The sequence below is a fragment of the Marmota marmota genome, unplaced genomic scaffold (genome assembly GCF_001458135.2).
Source record: "Marmota marmota marmota unplaced genomic scaffold, marMar, whole genome shotgun sequence".
Classification (NCBI taxonomy): domain Eukaryota; kingdom Metazoa; phylum Chordata; class Mammalia; order Rodentia; family Sciuridae; genus Marmota; species Marmota marmota.
The window spans coordinates 18,113,605-18,131,079 of record NW_025999880.1 but is presented as its reverse complement, the minus strand read 5'-3'; the positions used below and the strand labels follow the sequence as shown (position 1 = coordinate 18,131,079).

The following is a 17,475-nucleotide window of genomic DNA, read 5'->3' as shown; positions in this document are numbered from 1 at the left end:
TCACCTGTCTATTAATTTTACATCACAAGGGAAAAACAACCAAGTCAGCAGATAACAACCCAAGATGTCCATGAGCAATTAGTGAGGCTTTGGAAGATGCCCAGAAGTGGGAGGTGGCTTAACACAAAGCTTTTGGCAGTTGATCATGAATTCTTGGTGAGTGAGGGAATTAGCCTGGGCAAGTGCTGGCTAAGAAGGGGGAGAGTTTGATTCCTAGGGTCGAAAGCCTTGGAGAGATTATCCCTCCCATAAAACTACTTCAAAAGAGATTGGTGGAGCTGGGCGCAGTGGTACACACTTGTAATCCCAGCGACTCTGGAGGCTGATGCACGAAGATCAGAAGTTCAAAGACAGCCTCGGCAAATTAGCAAGGTCCTAAGCAATTTAGCAAGATCCTGCCTCAAAATAAAAAAGCTGGAGTTGTGGCTCAGTGGTTAAGCACCTCTGGGTTCAATCCCCAGCACCGTGGGTGGGAGTGGGAGTGGGGGTGGTAAGGATTGGTGGAAGATGTTCAAGCCCAGTTTTAGACAGAGAAGGATGTAAACATAGAAGTTTAATGAGAGTGCAATACACATATTAGCAGGTCAATAGGTCAAACCTATCCACACTGCTTTCTCCCACAATCACCCTGAATTGAAGATAGAAAGCTGAAAGAAGAAAATAATACAATTTTGGGGTGGGTACTGGGGAATTTTTGGGTACTGGGGATTGACCCCTGGGGCACTTAACCACTAAGCAACATTCTCAGCCCTTTTTAAAAATTTATTTTGAGACAGGGTTTCACTGAGTTGCTTAGGGTCTCACTAAGTTGCGGAGGCTGGCCTTGAACCTGTGTTATTCCTATCTCATTCTCCTGAGTTGCTGGGATTTGTGCACCATTATGCCTGGTGGAGATAACACAATTTAAAAAAAAAAAAAGTTTTGGGTCAATCTCATTTTTGGGTTCCATTTTTAAAGATTCATCTGCATTTTCTAATCAACAAACTTGAAAGTTTTCTTCTTGTGTGCTTGTACTAGCTCTATTTTTTCCCACCCCTAATCCCTCAACCTGGGGCTAGAGGACTCCAAATGTTTTTATTTGAAGACAAGATGCCTTGATGATCTTGTCATTCTACATTCCACTTTCTATACCCTTATAAATGTTCTCTAAGCATTTTCCAACTGACCTGAGGACAGTAGAGTAGTATCTTGTACATATGATTCATAGGTAGTAGGTTAATCTTTCTTTTTTTTTTTTTGGCATAAAGAATTTCCTTATGACAAATTGTTTTTTATTTATTTTTATTGGAACTTTATGGTTGTACATAGCTGTTTGGTTCATCCCATGACAAATTCTTTAAAGAAAAACACCAAAAGACACATTATCCTAATTTCCTCTAATTCCTATAAAGCTTGTTTTTTTCTAAGCACAAGTGGGAGAGATTAGGATAGGAAACTAATTTATCTTTTTTTTTTCAGTTTTGCTGAAATGGCTCATAGTTTAAAGGTTGAGTGCTTCTATTTCTACAGGATTTAGGCATTAGCAGAGCAGCTTAGTGGGTTGTGGAGGTAGAGGGTGAGATACAGAGTGGGGCAGGTAGAACTTGGTTATCATGGGTGATCAATTAGGATTTTAGTCCTCTTTGTCCTGGTAGTTCTGAAATGCCTTTGGGTATTAAGGACACAGCACTGTGAGTCTGGGCAGGCATTGGGGAGCAGGGGGCAGACAGAAGTTTCATTAGGAAGCCTTGGTTAGCAGGTGAAAGAGGGAGAGACCAGCGTAAAGGGCACAAAGGTGGGGGAGGGCGTCTGGATCCCACGTGTATTGGGGGCCTGATCGCTGCACTTCCAGGCCACTCAGCCCCACTAGAGCTTCTGTGAGGGTCAGTTCCTCTTCACCAAGGGAGGAGAGCAACTCAGGTTGCAGGGGGAAAATGCCCTCTTTATCCTGCAGAAAATTCTGTTCCATCATGCTCTCCACCTGCAAGAACCAAACAAAATATCATGGAAAGGAAGATCTAGAAGGCTCTCTTCTTCTTCCCGACTTTGTAAAAACCATAAGGTTATATTCTCCTTATCATAACTCCTTATCTTTCACATTACAGCTCCATGTGGGTCTTTTTTTTTGTGTGTGTGTGGTGCTGGGGATTGAACTCAGGGCCTTCTGCATGCAAGGCAAGCATTCTACCAATTGAGCTAAATCCCCAGCCCCCCATGTGGGTCTTTTAACAGCCCTATACAATCAGCAGTGCATTTATTTTGGCCCCATTTTACTGAGGAATAAATCGAGATAGACTCAGAGACATTAAAAGATTTGCTTACATCACTTGGAATAAGCAAAGCCAGTTTTCTGTCTCTTCTCCCAAGAACAGGCTGATAAACCCAGAGTATGGCCAGAAATTCGCCCTTCCCCTTGTGGTGAAATAACAAAAAGGAAGAAACATGGAAAGAGAAGTGAGCATGAGCTCTTGGAATAAGGGAGAGGCCTTCCAGACTCTTCTGTCATCAGGCTAAATCTATACCTTTCCATTGGTTCTAGCTACTTCCTCCTGAACTCTGCCTGACACTGTGTGTGTGTGTGTGTGTGTGTGTGTGTATTTCTCACCAGCTTTAGCTGCACTGGTAGGATCTTTTTCTCCATGGACTTTACCAAAAGCTTCTGTTGGGCTTCACTCAGCACTGGAGAAAAAAAAAAGCAGAGAAAGAGATGTATGTTGTTGGTGCAGAGAGGATAGCAGACTCCAAATAGTATACTTCTGGAACTCAGGCACGCATTGATTGATTAATTCATTCCTTCATTCATGGTTGAATGCCTGCACTATGCTAGGCTTCTCTGCCAGGTGTTATGTAAAAATCATACTCCCTTCACTCAAGAAAATTGCAGTCTTATAGAGAAGACGAAGAAACTGTAGTGGAATTACAGTTTGGGGTGTTAAGGGAGCCATGGCTGAGGGGTCTACTTTGGTTCTGGCTTTTGAAGGCAGCCTTCTTATGGGAACAAACACCTCAGCTTATACCTAAAGGACAAGAGAGTTTTTTTTCTTCCTTGTTTCCTCCCCTTCTTCGCCACCTATCACCTGACTCCAACCACCAGAGTTTTCTAAGTGGGGGGATGTTTCATGTAGAGGGAAGGAGAGAATGTAGAGACAAGATTATAGGATGTTACTCTCAGAAATGAAAGCTAACAGATATCAGTATAGAAGTGTGTGAGCTTAGCTATGTGCAGAAGGTTTATATATGTAGTTGAAAAAAGTGGGCTTAATTCCCAAATCTATAAGAAAGACTGTCTTCTCAGGTTATCCAAAGAGATCAAGTGAGCCAGATGTGGTGGCTTGGGAAGTTGAGGCAGGAGAATCGGGAGTTCAAAGTCAGACTCAGAAATTTAGCAAAGCCCTAAGCAACTCAGCGAGACCCTGTCTCTACATAAAATATAAAAATGGGCTGGGAATGTGGCTGAGTAGTTAAGCATCCCTGGGTTCAATCTCTGATACCAAAAATAATAATAACAACAAAATATACACATACACAAAAGAGAGATCAAATGAATCCTTAGGAATAGAACTACTTTTTAAAAATGCATATATAGAGCTGGGGATGTGGCTCAAGTTGTAGCGCGCTCGCCTGGCATATGTGCGGCCTGGGTTTGATCCTCAGCACCACATACTAACAAAGATGTTGTGTCCGCCGAAAACTAAAAAATAAATATTAAAATTCTCTCTCTCTCTTAAAAAAAAGAATCTACTCTTTTAAAAAAATGTATATATAAACTACAAAAACTGTAGTATAATGTCCTGGTATTCACTCAGGTGATTCATTTCTATCACTGAAAAAGTGAAGACTTTATTCCCTACTTACCTGTTAGGGCTCCAAGGAAATAGAGGACAGCATCCATAGCCTCCTTTGATAGTACGATATCTTTTGGGAGTGCCTCCAGGGTTACTTTATGTCCCTTGTCTAGAGCCCCTTCAAGCTGTGGGAAAAGGTAGGTGACATTTAAGATTGCCCAAACAAGCCTGGTGTGGTGATTCACGCCTGTAATCCTAGGGCCTTGGGAGGCTGAGGTAGGAGGATGGGAGGTCAAAGCCAGCCTCAGCAGCGAGGCCCTAAGGAACTCATTGAGACATTGTCTAAGAAAATAAAATAAAATAAATAATATATATATATATTAGTTTTAGGTGGACACAATATATTTATTTTTTTTGTGGTGGTGAGGATTGAAACCAGTGCCTCACGCATGCCAGGCGAGTGCACTACCACTTGAGTCACATCCCCAGCCCTAAGTAAAATATTAAAAAGGGATGAGGATGTGGCTCGGTGGCTAAGTGCCCCTGGGTTCAATCTCCGGTACCAAAAAACGACAAAAAAGTTTGAACAGGTGGCACCTGACACATGATAGTCCCTCGATACATGGCACTTCTCTCCCTTTTCCCAGTTTCTCTTTATGTAGTAACAAATCCTGTAAAGGATTAGACTCCTGCGTTCCTTGGTTACTGGATTCTGGACTCTGGAAAGCTTCTGGCTCCTTCCAGCAGAGGCACTTTTGGTCTACTGTCCACCTTCTGTCCATGAAAGGGAGTGTGTATCTCAGGGAAACCTGTATGGTTTGGCCTTTTTCAGGGGACAGAGAGGGCAGTGGTCACCTGGTAGCCTGGGGGCACTTGCCCAGTCTCAGGGAAGTTATTTTCCTGGCCATTGGCCACTTTTTGCCTCTGTCAGGTATCCCCACCAAGAGCAGTGCCCCAAATGCCCACCACCCAAACCCCTCCTTCTGCCACACCTCCCATCCTCCTGCTGGGGACTTACTGCAAGCTCCAGGTCTTGGAGTTCTTTTTTCTTCCCTAGAAGTTTGCTAAGGGAGCTGAGCAGGGAACTTTGCCCCACTCGACTCAGCTTCTCCACTTCTTGGGTCTCTCTCTGAACCTCTTCTTTCAGTGTCCCAAAATCCTCATGTACCTCCCCTATGAGGACAGGAAATATACACACCAGTCCTTCAACTGACAGCCTCTCCTCTCTTTTAGAAAGTGTTCTCCCCTAGGCTCCTCCCCTCGCCCCACTCAGGGCTCCATCCCCTGCTTCCAGCTTGAGATGGCCTTTTTTTCTTTACCAAGGATCAGAGTTATGAAGTTATCCTCCAGCCCCAACAGAAGGGGTGGGGCAAGGCGGTGTCATCTAATCCAACAATTAATCATCCTGGAGACCCCAGGCCTCGTCCTGTATCAGTAAGCAAATGACTTCCCATTCTCAGAGATGCCAGCTAAACGTTGAGAGGAAGGTCTAATCTCCCTTCTTAAGATTTAGTAGACAAGGGAGAATGACTTTGGTGACCTCCTAAAGGCCAAGACGGGGATGCTTCAGAGAGCAGTGGCTCTGTATCCAGGGAGAGCATGAACCAGAACTTGGCTTTCTCGGGGCCTGGCATCCAGGGAATACATTGATTCTGCACCAGAAAAGTGGTTCCCTGGAAGTGGCTCCAAACCCTAGAACCTGGCACTCAGCCCTTGCCTGGCCTTCCCTCTACCCTAATGCTTCTCCTGCCACCTTCGTGACAAAATCTTGGAAGAAACAAAATTCCTTACCAACATCAGATGCCTGGATAACTGGAAAACATAAGAAAAACAAACAAAATAGATAAGAATACAGACCTTCAGATTGGCAGCCATCCCCAGGGCATGAAACACTAATCGGAATGCGGTAACAGGTCCAGTCTGGCTCCTGGGAGATCCCAACTATCTTAAAGATACTCTTGCACCATTCCTGGGAATCAGGAATGGGTCAGGAGAAGAGCTATCAGGAATGTGAAAAGGGGCATCCAGATGGAGTTGGCATCACTGTGACTCAGTTTTTGTCTCTGGGTGGCAGAGTAACACATATGTTTGAAATAGGTTATAGCTATCAAGGACTTTGGGGATAAATGTCTGAGATATCAGACCACCTGGGCATCTTGTCCAAAGGTCTCCCCCTTCCACTGCTTTTTCCTAAGCTAGCAGAATTTCTGCCATTTGTCAGGGACAATTGCTAATGAGACCTGCTCTGCCCTCTTCCCTGTCAGTCTCACGCAGGAGGGGAAAAGACTAGTGTTTTTTAAACTAGAGTCAAGAAGTTGCAGTGGAGTGATAGGATCACTTACGTGCGCATTTCCCCTCTCCTGGCTTTTCTGAAGAGAGAAACAATGCACATCGGTCAGCATAAAACTAATTTCTGCCTTTTTTGTCTAAGGCATCTGTCAAGGTAGCTTCATGGGGGATGATTATACAAACACATGGAGATCCTGTTAGCTCATCCACTCCCACAATTTGGCAACACACACTGACTCCAAGTCCTGTTTCTGCTTCTGATTGTGTCTCTGGTCTCTGTCCTTCTCTCTGTCCCTTGTGGGCACTATTTATATACCTCTGTCTTTCCTAAAGTTGAGGATAGATATTCTGGGATGTGGGAGACAAAAGCAGGGGGCTCCCAGAGGGATTACAGAATCTGCTAGTAGAGGGCAGGGCAGGAGCTGTGGAGAGCCAGTTCACTTACCTTCTGGAGGGAAGGTTTGCATGCTATCATTGCAGATGTGGGGAATATCTGCAAGGAGCAAGAGAAGAAGATCAGGAGGTAGCTTACCCTTCTTTCTCCAGCCTCAAGCCCAAGGGCCCCTTTCTCAGGGCTAGATCCTGTCCCTCAAATGGCTCATCTAATTCTCCACTCGACCTCCACTACAGGAAGTTTGAAGTTCTCTCCTAGATAGCACTGTTTCTACTTGGCATCCTAGTATTGGCATTGATCCTCCTTTGGTTTCTTGAGAGTGGAGGCTGATTTTGTTTAGTTTTATGTCCCTTGTCCCAGCCTCCACAATGCCTAGCACCCAGCAGATGCTCAGAACCCAGAAGCCCCTTCCCCCTTCCTCTGGAGCAGGCCCTGTGGCTCAGTCCCCAGCACTGGATGATACAATACACTCCTTCTGCCATTCCCTGACATGGCCACAAGAGGGGACCAGGATGCCTTGGTAATGATGCGAGTAATTGTCATCTTAGGGAAAAATCTTCCAGGACTCCGCTCACCCCATTCATCTTTGCCATTGACCATCAGCTGTCTCACTCGAAAGGCTAGGACGCAGCCCTTGGGGATGGTTACAGCCTCCTTGTGGTTTACAGATCCCTAGAATTAGACAATGAGGATTTGTGAATTTGCAGAAATCCTAAGCATGAGACATTGGGAGTGGTGGTGGGGGCAGGTGGAAAGCCAGGCCTGAGAGCTTTGGGGAGATAGCAAGTTGGGAACCATTCAGTAGTGTCCCAGATCATCTTTCTATCCAGTCTGAACTTGTGGAATGGGCTTTGAAGCCCTCCCACTCATTTCCAGTGCCCATCCAGGATTCTTCCTGGTTCAGATGCATGAAAGGAACTGGGCCAACCTGCTCCATCAAGTACCTGTACACCACCCTGTCCCACCTCCAGGCCCTGATTCCTTCTTTCTCTTCTCCATCTGTCCTTTGCTTACCTCATTCAGAAGTCTTTCATGACTAATCTCTCCTCCTGTCCCCAAATGCCAAATCATCCCTTGAATATTTACACTTACTAGGTATAGGTATGTGAGCCTTGCGTATTTCCATTGAATTTCCCATGACTGTAGTCTCTGGGATTTAACTGATGCATCTTGACTTTGAGCCTGAGAACTTTCTGTGAGCAAGGAGCTCTGTTTTTTAGCTTGGGAGTACTATGAGGGAAAACTCAGGAGCATGTTTCCCCTTCCCAATATTCCCTGTGGCATCTGGAATAGAGATCTGCTCACACTGGGCACCATCAACTGGAGAAGGGGGTTGTGTCTGGCCAACTAGGGTTTGGATCTTGAGGAGGTAGGAGAAGGGGTAAGTCAGTAAGTCTTCTTCAGTATCCTGAGTGGGTACCTGTCCAGCAAAGTTAATGAAACCTCTGGGAATGCAAATGCCTGTGTGTGTGTGTGTGTGTGTGTGTGTGTGTGTGTGTGTGTGTTTGAACCAAACCTGTAGCCCCAGTGGGGCAAAGAACGGGAGGGAGAAGCAGCCCTCTGCCTTGCCGGCTCTCTCCAGAGTGACCTCCTGTACCGTCTCCACCACCTCCATCACCACATACAGATTCTCACCACGATCTCGCATCTCCTTCAGGAAAGGGTGATCTGCTGCCAGCTTCCTGTGGCAGAAGAAGGATAAGGGGACCATCCAGAGCTTCTCCCCACCTGGGCCATGCCCTTCTCTTTTCTACGGTCATTTGTAGGAACTGGACATTATGGTGACAGGGAAGGAGTAAGGACTCTGGGATCAGTCTGAGTTGGAAACCCAGATCAACTACAGCTTCTCTGAGGCTTAGTTGCCTCATCTATAAAAGGAGGATAAAGATGGTTCCCTCCAGTGTGGAGGTAAACCAGGTCATCATTTGGCACAGAACCTGGCCCAGAAAGGGCCTCATGGTTGCTTCCTTTCCCCTTCTCCTTCTGCTTGGCCATGATTCTCCTTCCTTGCCTTCCACTTCATCTCTTCTGGGTTCATCTCTTGCCATTAACACCAGTCTCTCCTCTCTTTTTGCTCCTTCTGTTTACTTCCTCATATAAACACGTCCTTGATCCTAAAAACTCACTTCCTTTGATCCAGTTACTCTCTCAAATGACCATCCTATTTCTTTCCTTTACTTTATTGGCAAATATCTCAAAAGACCCAACTGTACCCACTCTCTAATTCCTCACTGCCCTGAATTCTGAATTCTCTATAACTTGGCTTCTATTTCCCCAACTTAGCTGAAATCACAATGACAAAAATCAATGTTCATCAAAATCAATGACACTGCACCTGCTGTCCAAGGCAACTCTGTCTTCTCTTGGTTTCTGAGCACACTATACCATGCTGGTTCTGCGCCTGTCTTTCTGGCTCCTGAATCTTACCCATTCTGTCTGAATCCCCCTTTTCCAGTTTATTTGGCTCCATAAAATGCTATTTTCTCAGAGATCTTGTTCTCACCCCTCTGCTCTTGGAACTCCCTCCAACTTTCCCCCCAGTTTCTACAGTATTATTTTGCTGTTCAACACATATGTGTCTTTACTTGAGGGCCCAAAGCACCTTCTCACTCCTGATCTCCAGGTCCTTGATTCCAACTACCTGTTAAACATTCTCAGCTGATGCCAAAGCAGAACCACAAATTTAAAATGTCTAAGAGAAACTCACAATCTTTCTCTACAGATCCACTTCTCACCTCTGTCTTCTTATCACCTGTAATGTCATCTTCAATGTCTCATAATGTCACAATCTGGGTCAAAACGCAGGGTCATCTTTGACAAAATCTTTGCCCTCACCCTGCAATCAGCTGCCAAGCCAAGTCCATTCTATTGCCTTTATTATTATTAGTAGTAGTAGTAGTAGTAGTAGTAGTGGAGATTGAATCCAGTGTCACTTAACCACTGAGTCACATCCCAGCCCTTTTTGTAGTTTATTTTGACACAGGGTCTTGCTAAGTTGCTTAGGGCCTCGCTAAGTTGCTGAGGCTGGCCTTGAACTTGTAATCCTCCTGTCTCACCCTCCCAAATTGCTAGGATTACAGGCATACCCCACTGCATCTGGCCATTCTATTGCCCTCTGCATAGAATAGGCTGTCCATCTGTTCCTCTGTCTTCATTCCAGCTGCTCTCGCCCAGCTCTTGTCGTCATTTTACATCTCTGATGGGTAGTAGAACGGTATCTTTCCTGGTTCTCAAACCCCTCTCCCTCTTCCTCTATCCAACAACTTCCTCCATCTTGTCATGGGACACATCAGAGCCTACAAGTCCACCTCCTTTCTTTGGCCCTGCTCCTCTGTGAGCTGAGTCCACCCTGCATCTTCTTCTTATTTCACGGGTGCCTCTTTTGCACCTGCCAGATGGATTGTTCTTATTGGTTTTGAGAGGTCTCACCTGTGTGTCTTCTCCCAGCCTTGTGTGAATAATTTCTTTTCATCTTTCAAGCCCTAGATCATGGGCCACCACCTCTGTGGGGTCTTACCTTCTTTCCCTGATGAGAAGTTCCTATGGCCTTCCACAAGGTTCATTCCCCTGGCACTGACCACTTCTTGTCTTGGATTTTAGTAATTGCCGATATGTTAGTTTTCACCTTCCTAGGTCACAGAGTTCTTGGACAAAGATGCTCGAGGGGTACCCAAGCCCAAAACAGGATGCTTTTCATTCAACCAGAGTCGTGCAAATGTTTACTGAGTAACTTCTGAACACTCCAGCCCTTCCAGCTGGACTCCCCAGTCCTTACCTCTTCTTTTAACCACTACTTAACTACTTGAAAGTCAGTTCCCCCATCAAGCCAAACATGCATGGAGCCTAGCATCAATGTGGCATCTGCCACACCCCATGTGCTGATGGGATAGCATCCCCGAGGGTGTGCTTGGTGTGTGTATGGGGCCAGGCAGAAAGCTTCACTTACGGGAGCAGACCACTGGGCTCATGCTTCAGGGGGGAGCAGTTTAAGATCAGGCCCCTCCCCATTTTAAGGCATTTAATAGTTCTAGAGTTGGAAGGAACCTTAGAAATGATCATCTAACTCCATCATTCAGAAAACTGAAGTTTTGAGAGAAATGACTTTTCCAAGGTCTCATGAACGTGGATGCATTCATCCCCAGGTGTGTGTGACACTGGGGGTAGTGAAGGACAGAAAGGAGTGCTTAGGAAATGGCCTGAATACACTCCCCGTGGTGACCACATTGGCGTAGGTCAGTGTGAGGGTCTCACCCTTTCACTCAGGGCCCAATGCACCGTTTCCATGCCCTGCCTCACCCCACCCCACCCTGCTAGCCCCTGTGCCCTTTCCATTCTCACCTCTCCTCGTGCAAGGACTCCAGGGCCTTGGGAGCCACACTGAGTGTCTGGACCTCCAGCGTGCTGTTTCTGGAGAGCCCGGCAGTCCCCCTCACCTTCACCGTCTTTGGTACATCCACCTCTCCCTCCACTCGGGCGTCCAGCATATTCTTAAAGCCAAAGTTCCCAGAGTCTGTTGGATCTGCAGAAAGGAGAAGATAGAAGGGTCTGGGGTGAGAGGCATTCTCTGTCACCTGTTCAGCTCCTAATGAGATTGTCGAGGAGATGACTCCTAACCATAGCAGGTCAGAGAGGAGCTTCCCAGTCCTCCTCGTGGGGCAGGTGCCTGACTCCTACCCGGCAGCACCCCTCAGAATCCAGTCCCACGGCTGAGGCTCACCTGAGGGTGAGTTGCCTGGCTCAAGCACATCCAGAAGGGTGTAGTCGGTGCGGACATAGCGGGCCCCCCAGAACAATGTGCTCTTCCTCTTCCTCAACACCAGGCAGAAGGGGTGAAAGCGCTTGAAATCAATGAGGCTGTCCAGGGGTGTTAAGTCTCCTCGAGGGTTTAGCTGTCTGGCCAAGGCCCGGGTGACATTTTCAAACATGGTCATTGTCCCTGTGAGGAGAGAGATGAGACTGTCCAGATGGCTGCCAAGGACCTGGTAAGGTCCCTGCTGTGGGGAGCCACCCTGCTCTGGGGCAGGGGGAGCTCTTAAAGATGCCTGAATTCTCAAATGTTAGACCTGGAAAGAACCCGAGAAGTTTTCACGTTATGGTGAGGAGACTCAGGTTCCAGAGCTTACATGGCGGGCTAGGGAAGCCACAACCAAAGGGCTCTTTTCTCAGTCTACATTCTTTTTTTTTTTTCACAGTCACAGAGCCTGGATGGAGCATTTCATTAGCTGTAGAAGTGAAGCTTTCTCTCACACCTGGGAGCAGCCATTGCCAGGGAAGCAGCCACCACTGGGGTCAAGGTGCCGGAAGGCAGAGCTGGGCACTGCACTAGCTGCCCTTTGTTGATGGGGGTTCACTTCCCATCATGGTGGCTGCCCCACTGCTCCAGGCATGTTGATGTTCTTTGCCTTTGTTCTCTCTGCTTTTCATACCCTCTTCCCAGTCTAAAGCATTCCTATTCATTTTTTAAAGACTCAATTTAGGTTACTCCCTGGTGACACCTCCCCTCACTCCTTCAGGCATCTGGTGACTTCACAGCCAAGTGCTGTGTACATCTCCTGAAACACCTGCCACTTTATGTTGTTATGATCTCTTCACCTGACTCACCTACTCTACTGCGACTTCCCCGACAGCTGGCAATGGGTCTTAGTCACCTCTGTAGCATCAGTACCAAGGCAGTGCCTGGCACAGAGTTGGAGCTTGGCAAATGAGTGCGGAAAAGAAAAAAGAATGAATGAATGAATGAATGCAGCCCTGGGAGACACATGCTGGGGTAAGAGGGCCTCAGAGAATGTGGGGCCTACGAGAGCCCGAGCTTCACCATCTTAGATCTCTGTCTTTGATTTTCAAGTCCAGGTGCTCTGCTGGGCAGCTGGAGGCACACCCAGATTATCCCTGTGAGTGGAAGAGAACCTACCAGCTGGCCTGGAAGTGCCTTGCTTTCTTGTGGTACCTCACAGAGTCAGGGAAGTGGACGCACAGTCACAGATGTGTGAGGCCATTCTTCATGCTTCAATGTGCTTTGTCACCCCTTACTCCTGGGAGGACCATGATGGGCTAGGACAACCTCTTGGGGATAACTGGGGGCACATGGGACTCCTCACCAGAGAGGCGCTCACTGGGCCACCTCCCCTTCCGTCCCCAAGATCTATCAGGATACCTACCCGACTGCCCTTCTGGTCCCACTCAGCTCCCTAGATCACCAAACTGTCCCCTGCCTCCTCTCCCGTCATCAAATTCTTACCAGGGAATGATGCTCTGGGTCCTTCAGGAAACCTGGTGTGGAGTGAGGGCCCAGGGCTTGCTCTGCCTGTAGGTTGAGAGGATGACTGTCCTTTGCCAGGAGAGGCTGCTTTATGCCTCTGTGGAGACAGGGATATAGGCTTCAAGGGACCCCGCCTGCCTCAGTGACCCCACCCCTTCCCGCTCCACTTCCGGGAAAACAGCATCAACGTGTTCCAGGTGCGCCTTGCCCCAGGCCCCCAGGCTCTGGCATCCAAAGGGCTGAGGGGGTGGATAGGGTGCTGCCAGGAAGGTGTTAGCGTAGGTGGGGGCAACCGGGCCAAGAGCTAGGTGGCAGGTGAAGGTTAGTTTGTGGCCATCTTTGGGAGAGGCAGAGGGAGTGGGGGTGTGTGTGCACACACACGTGTGTGCGTATGTGTGTATGAATGAGAAGGGACGGCATCTTTGTTTTGATGTGAACGTGGTCTATCAGGAAGCATCTGGGATTCATGGTAGGCCTTACAGGTTCGATAAGGGGATAAGATTCCAGAAGAGATTCCAGGAGAGAACAGAGCAGCTGAGAAGTTGTTCTTCACCGACCTGTGTGTCAGCCTCCCCATCCCTGCCTCAGTGCATTTGTTTTAGCCCCATATACATATCTCTGCTACCGCTAGATACATAAGTCTAGGCAGAGAGGGAGCTAGGCCAGGAGGTTTTCTGGGGTAAAGTGTTCTGTGTCTCAGCTGCTCGTGGAACACTGAATGCACACATGTCTGTCAACAGAGGCAGAGGCATAGTAGCAATATTACTGGAAAAGCCCAAGATGCCTGTTGAGGGGGGTCAGGAGTCTCACTGTAGGTCACTCAGGTCCTGCTTCTGTCTTCTGTCTGGGCCTGGAAGGAATTTTAAAGGAGACCTGACACCCATGCCTAGCTCTGTAGATGACAAGTTAAGGGATTTACACGCAAGGCCTGTAGCATGGGGCTCCGTGGTCTCGTATGTGTGCACGTGGGTCCTGAACACCCATGAGCTGTTGCGTTCACCGTGAGGCATTCCTCAGCAGTGCTCATGGAAAAAGTAATGCAAACGTGAAGGACGTGAAGAGTACGGTTGATCTCTTCTGGAGGTTTCCTTGAGGAGCTGGTGGTGAATGGGAAGATGAGACCACCCAGACTCAGTAAAACTCCCTAAACATTTCATTACTCTACTTTTGTCTTCAAGGTCTCATTCAGTGTGACAGATGCTCCCATATGGCTCCTCCCTATGTTTTAAAACAAAACAAAACAAAATGAAAACCACCTTGCCTTTGCCTCTCTGGTCCCCACTCCTTACCACACTGCTTGCTTCCCTTCTCATCCACCCCTGCCCTCTTTGTGTATCTATCATACACTTCCTCCTTCAACACCTCTAACCGTTGCATAGGCCATCCAATGTCCCTCCTCCTTAGAAGAGGCAAAGTTGGGGAGGTGTGTGGGAAGGTTGTCATTAGTCTTTTGGTCCCTGTCACAAGTGTGCATGTATGTAGAAATGTGTTGTATGTTGTCCTGAGTGTGCTCTGTCATGAACACATAGATGAAACATATTTGTATCTTGCCATGATGTCAGAATTTATTGAATAATAATAAATTCATAGGCTAAACCACTTTAATCAGCGGCAGTTTACTGAATACTTGTGGATCATCTGGTAGTCCTAAATCAGGCAGATTTTTAAATTTTAATCTTTTTTTAAAAAATTTTAATCTTAATGTTTAATATCTATAACACTCTCAAGTCACAAATTCTACTTTATACGTGTGAGTGTGTGTGTTACTGAAAGGTTAAAAAATGGTTAAGGCAGCCACAGGGGTTTAGAAGGCTGAACTCAGAGTAAAGACAGACTATCTGAATGTAATGTCCCTGTAGATGGTCAGCCAAAGAAATTATTCAGGGCTCAGAGTTGTTAAAACACAGAAACTCATTTTAGGCCAAGGTTCAGAGGGACAGCAGTTTCACAGTGTCACCTTGGAATGTCAGTTTGAGACGTCAGAATGGAGTGGGACTTGTGTGGTCATCTGGGCCAGGAGAAACTGAATGCTGCTAAAACCCAAGGACAGAGACTTGGAAGTTTGTCACTGTGATGATTTTCCTGGAGAAAGCTGGTGACGAGTGACCAGAGGATGAGGTTAAGGTGCCACTGTGTCCACTCTTGGGGTGGTTCTCCTTTTATGGGTCTCGGATGAGGTGGTTGTTTCTTTTGGTTGTCTGGTATCTCCGATATGAGCATGATACACCCATGCATCCACATGCTTTTGATTAATTTGATAGTTCACAGGTGGTCATTCTTATTAGCATGACTAATTTATTTATCTATTTATGCCTTATGGTTGTGTCAGGCAGATGGTGGTTATTTACTTGTATAAACAAGATATAGAAACCTTACACCTCAGCACTTAAACTCAAAATGGAGTAGCTTATGGTGAACTACTTCTTTACAAAATGGAGTTACAAAGTTTTAGGAACAGCCTGAAAACTGCTGTTCTATATATCATGGATTAACTCAGAGCAGAGCATAGCCTGCTCTCCACATATGTTATATTCTTTCCATCTGTCTCTCTATTAACCTGGTTCTTTCTGGATTTCTGTCTCTTTGAATCACTGCATCGATAAGACACTTGCAATCCAGCATAAAGCCCTGGGGCTGTGCAGTCTTCTGTCCCGTAATCAGCCCTAGGGAAGGAAGCTCCATTCTCTGCCTTTTTGCCAACCCACTTTTGCCTCTGCCAGACTTTTTCGATTTACTTCCTAACCTCTATCTCCTTCCAGGGGCTGAAGGTCAAGATCTAGCTCATTTTCTAAAGATTTGGAGAACACTGGTTTAGGAAAGTCATATGTGTTTCTGCTCTGAGGACTCAAAAAATCCACCTAGCTGACTTTTTCTCCTCTGGCCCACAAGTCTTGCTCCTTTCATATCTCTTGCCTTCCTTTGTCCACTCTGATCTCTCCAACCTGTCCTCATTCTCCTTGTCCCACCTCCATCCCCACTCCACCCCACTGCACCATTCCACGAAACTGCCTGGTGATGTTCTAAGCATAGGGTTTACAAGATTCAAGGAAGAGAGAAGATATAAAGGCTTGTGAGGTCAGTCAAAAGTCCCTGGGATGTTCCTTTCTCCCTTCCTTCTCTCTCTCTCTCTCTCTCCCCCTCCCTCCCTCCACTAGTGATTAAACCCAGGGCCTCATGCAGACTAAGCAACTGCTCTACCACTGATCTGTACTCCCAGTGCTTAGAGTTTAAATTGCACTGTAAGAGATTTAAGTTTGATAAATCTCGGGCAACGTCATAGGTTCAATCCCCAGTATTAAAAAAATTAAATTAAAAAAGTGACGAATCTGTAAGAACTCTTTAGGTCAATTAAAAGTGACTAATGCTGAAACTGGCCCATGCAGGGTGGGGAGTTGTGCAAGGTGCTGAGGCAGGTGGCCGCTTTGCTTTGCTCTTCATCTCCCTCTGGTGGCCAATCAAGGTAAGTGATAGGAGGAGGACCAAGTTTATGATTTGTGTGGGGTTGCTCAAAATTTGTGCCGGACTCTTGAAAGAGAATAATTGCCTTAATTTAGGCAGGCAGCCCCAGCCACCTGCTCTTTGGAAATATTTAAAAAAAATTTTTTTAGTTGTAGATGGACACAGTACCTTTATTTTTATGTGGTGTTGAGGGTCAAACCCGGTGCCTCACACGTGCAAGGCACGTGCTCTACCACTGAGCCACAACCCCAGCCCCTCTTTGGAAATCTTAATGTCTGTCTGACCCAGAATGTGCTCTGCAGACACACATTGGGACAGGGCCTTATTTCCTTACTCATTTTTTCTTTTTATTGTGGTTGATTTTTCCTTATGGAAAGGGCCAAAAAGGGAAAGAGAGAAGGATAGATGGTGATAGATAGGTGGAAGCCACTGACTGACACAGGTAAGAATGGGAATAAGCTGCAATTCTGTGGATTATGGGCTGAGGAGAATCAGGAACATACTTGTAGGATAGGGGAACCCCTTGTATAAAATGGGATGCCTGGAGAGTTTACATCAGTGACCCCTCCTACACATATATTTCCTGATCTTCTCTGAGAAAAATGAGGTGGAAAAGCTGGATATGAAGATGGGTTAGAATGGGGATGTGACCGTCTGGTGGAGGGGTAGGAAGAATGCTCACAGGGTGTTGTGTTTTATATCTCATATGGGAGGCTGGAACTTTTGGTGTGCAGATCACAGATTGTGAGCTATATTTCCACAAATGTTCCAATCTGAACAAAGCAAAACTCCCACACTGTTTTCTTTGTTCTTCTTTTTGCAGCACTGGGGATCAAGCATGGGCTTTGTGCAAGCATGCTATCACTGAGCTGCCGCAGTCTGGCTGGGCACAAATGCCACAGTCTGGCTGGGCACACAATCACGAGCCACCACACAGCTTGTAGATTCAAACAGCAACTCTTTATTCCCGAACTCACACCAGCCGTCTACAAACACGTTCTGGGGAAATCCACGTTCTCTGCCCAAATCCACATTCTCTGCCCAAATCCACCTCCACTGGGCTTCTGTCTCCCAAAATATACTGTCTGAATCCCGTGAGAACTCAAGGGGAACTCAGGCAGCAGGATACGCCCTATTCCCAGCAGGAATAATCTTAAACCTTAAACCTGGAACCTAAACCGGGAACGCCCTAAACAAGATTATCTTAAACCCGGAACACCCTAATCTGCCCTGGTCCTTGAGCAAGGTCACCTACATTCAATGTCACTGCAACATGGGGTACGCTGGCAAGGAAATTGTCATACCTACTT

General features: G+C 46.6%; 1 protein-coding gene across 3 annotated transcripts; it reads right to left on the bottom strand.

Annotated features, from left to right (window-relative positions):
* Positions 1–1,536: 1,536 nt before the first annotated feature.
* On the bottom strand, positions 1,537–12,835 carry Gsdma (gasdermin A). Of its 3 annotated transcripts, XM_048792012.1 has the most exons (13): positions 12,686–12,824; positions 12,049–12,140; positions 11,165–11,383; positions 10,786–10,966; positions 7,964–8,129; positions 7,023–7,119; positions 6,499–6,546; positions 6,107–6,133; positions 5,556–5,576; positions 4,783–4,937; positions 3,835–3,949; positions 2,585–2,658; positions 1,537–1,960 (listed from the first exon to the last, which is right to left on the bottom strand). In XM_048792012.1, the coding sequence occupies exons 3-13, from the start codon at positions 11,376–11,378 to the stop codon at positions 1,718–1,720; spliced, it is 1,341 nt and encodes a 446-aa protein (XP_048647969.1). In that variant the 5' UTR covers positions 11,379–11,383; positions 12,049–12,140; positions 12,686–12,824; the 3' UTR covers positions 1,537–1,717. The 3 variants fall into 3 exon arrangements, with proteins under 3 accessions (XP_048647969.1, XP_015351255.1, XP_048647971.1); XM_015495769.2 differs by lacking the exon at positions 12,049–12,140 and having other exon boundaries at positions 12,686–12,835; XM_048792014.1 differs by lacking the exons at positions 6,107–6,133; positions 12,049–12,140 and having other exon boundaries at positions 12,686–12,835.
* Positions 12,836–17,475: the final 4,640 nt, after the last annotated feature.

Coding starts and splice junctions, on each gene's coding strand:
- Gsdma (XM_015495769.2), bottom strand. CDS start 11,378: ATGACCATGTTTGAAAATGTCACCCGGGCCTTGGCCAGACAGCTAAAC. Junction 10,967..11,164: donor GCCAGGCAACTCACCCTCAG/GTGAGCCTCAGC, acceptor TCCTTTCTGCAG/ATCCAACAGACTCTGGGAAC. Junction 7,120..7,963: donor TTGCCCCACTGGGGCTACAG/GTTTGGTTCAAA, acceptor GTCTAATTCTAG/GGATCTGTAAACCACAAGGA.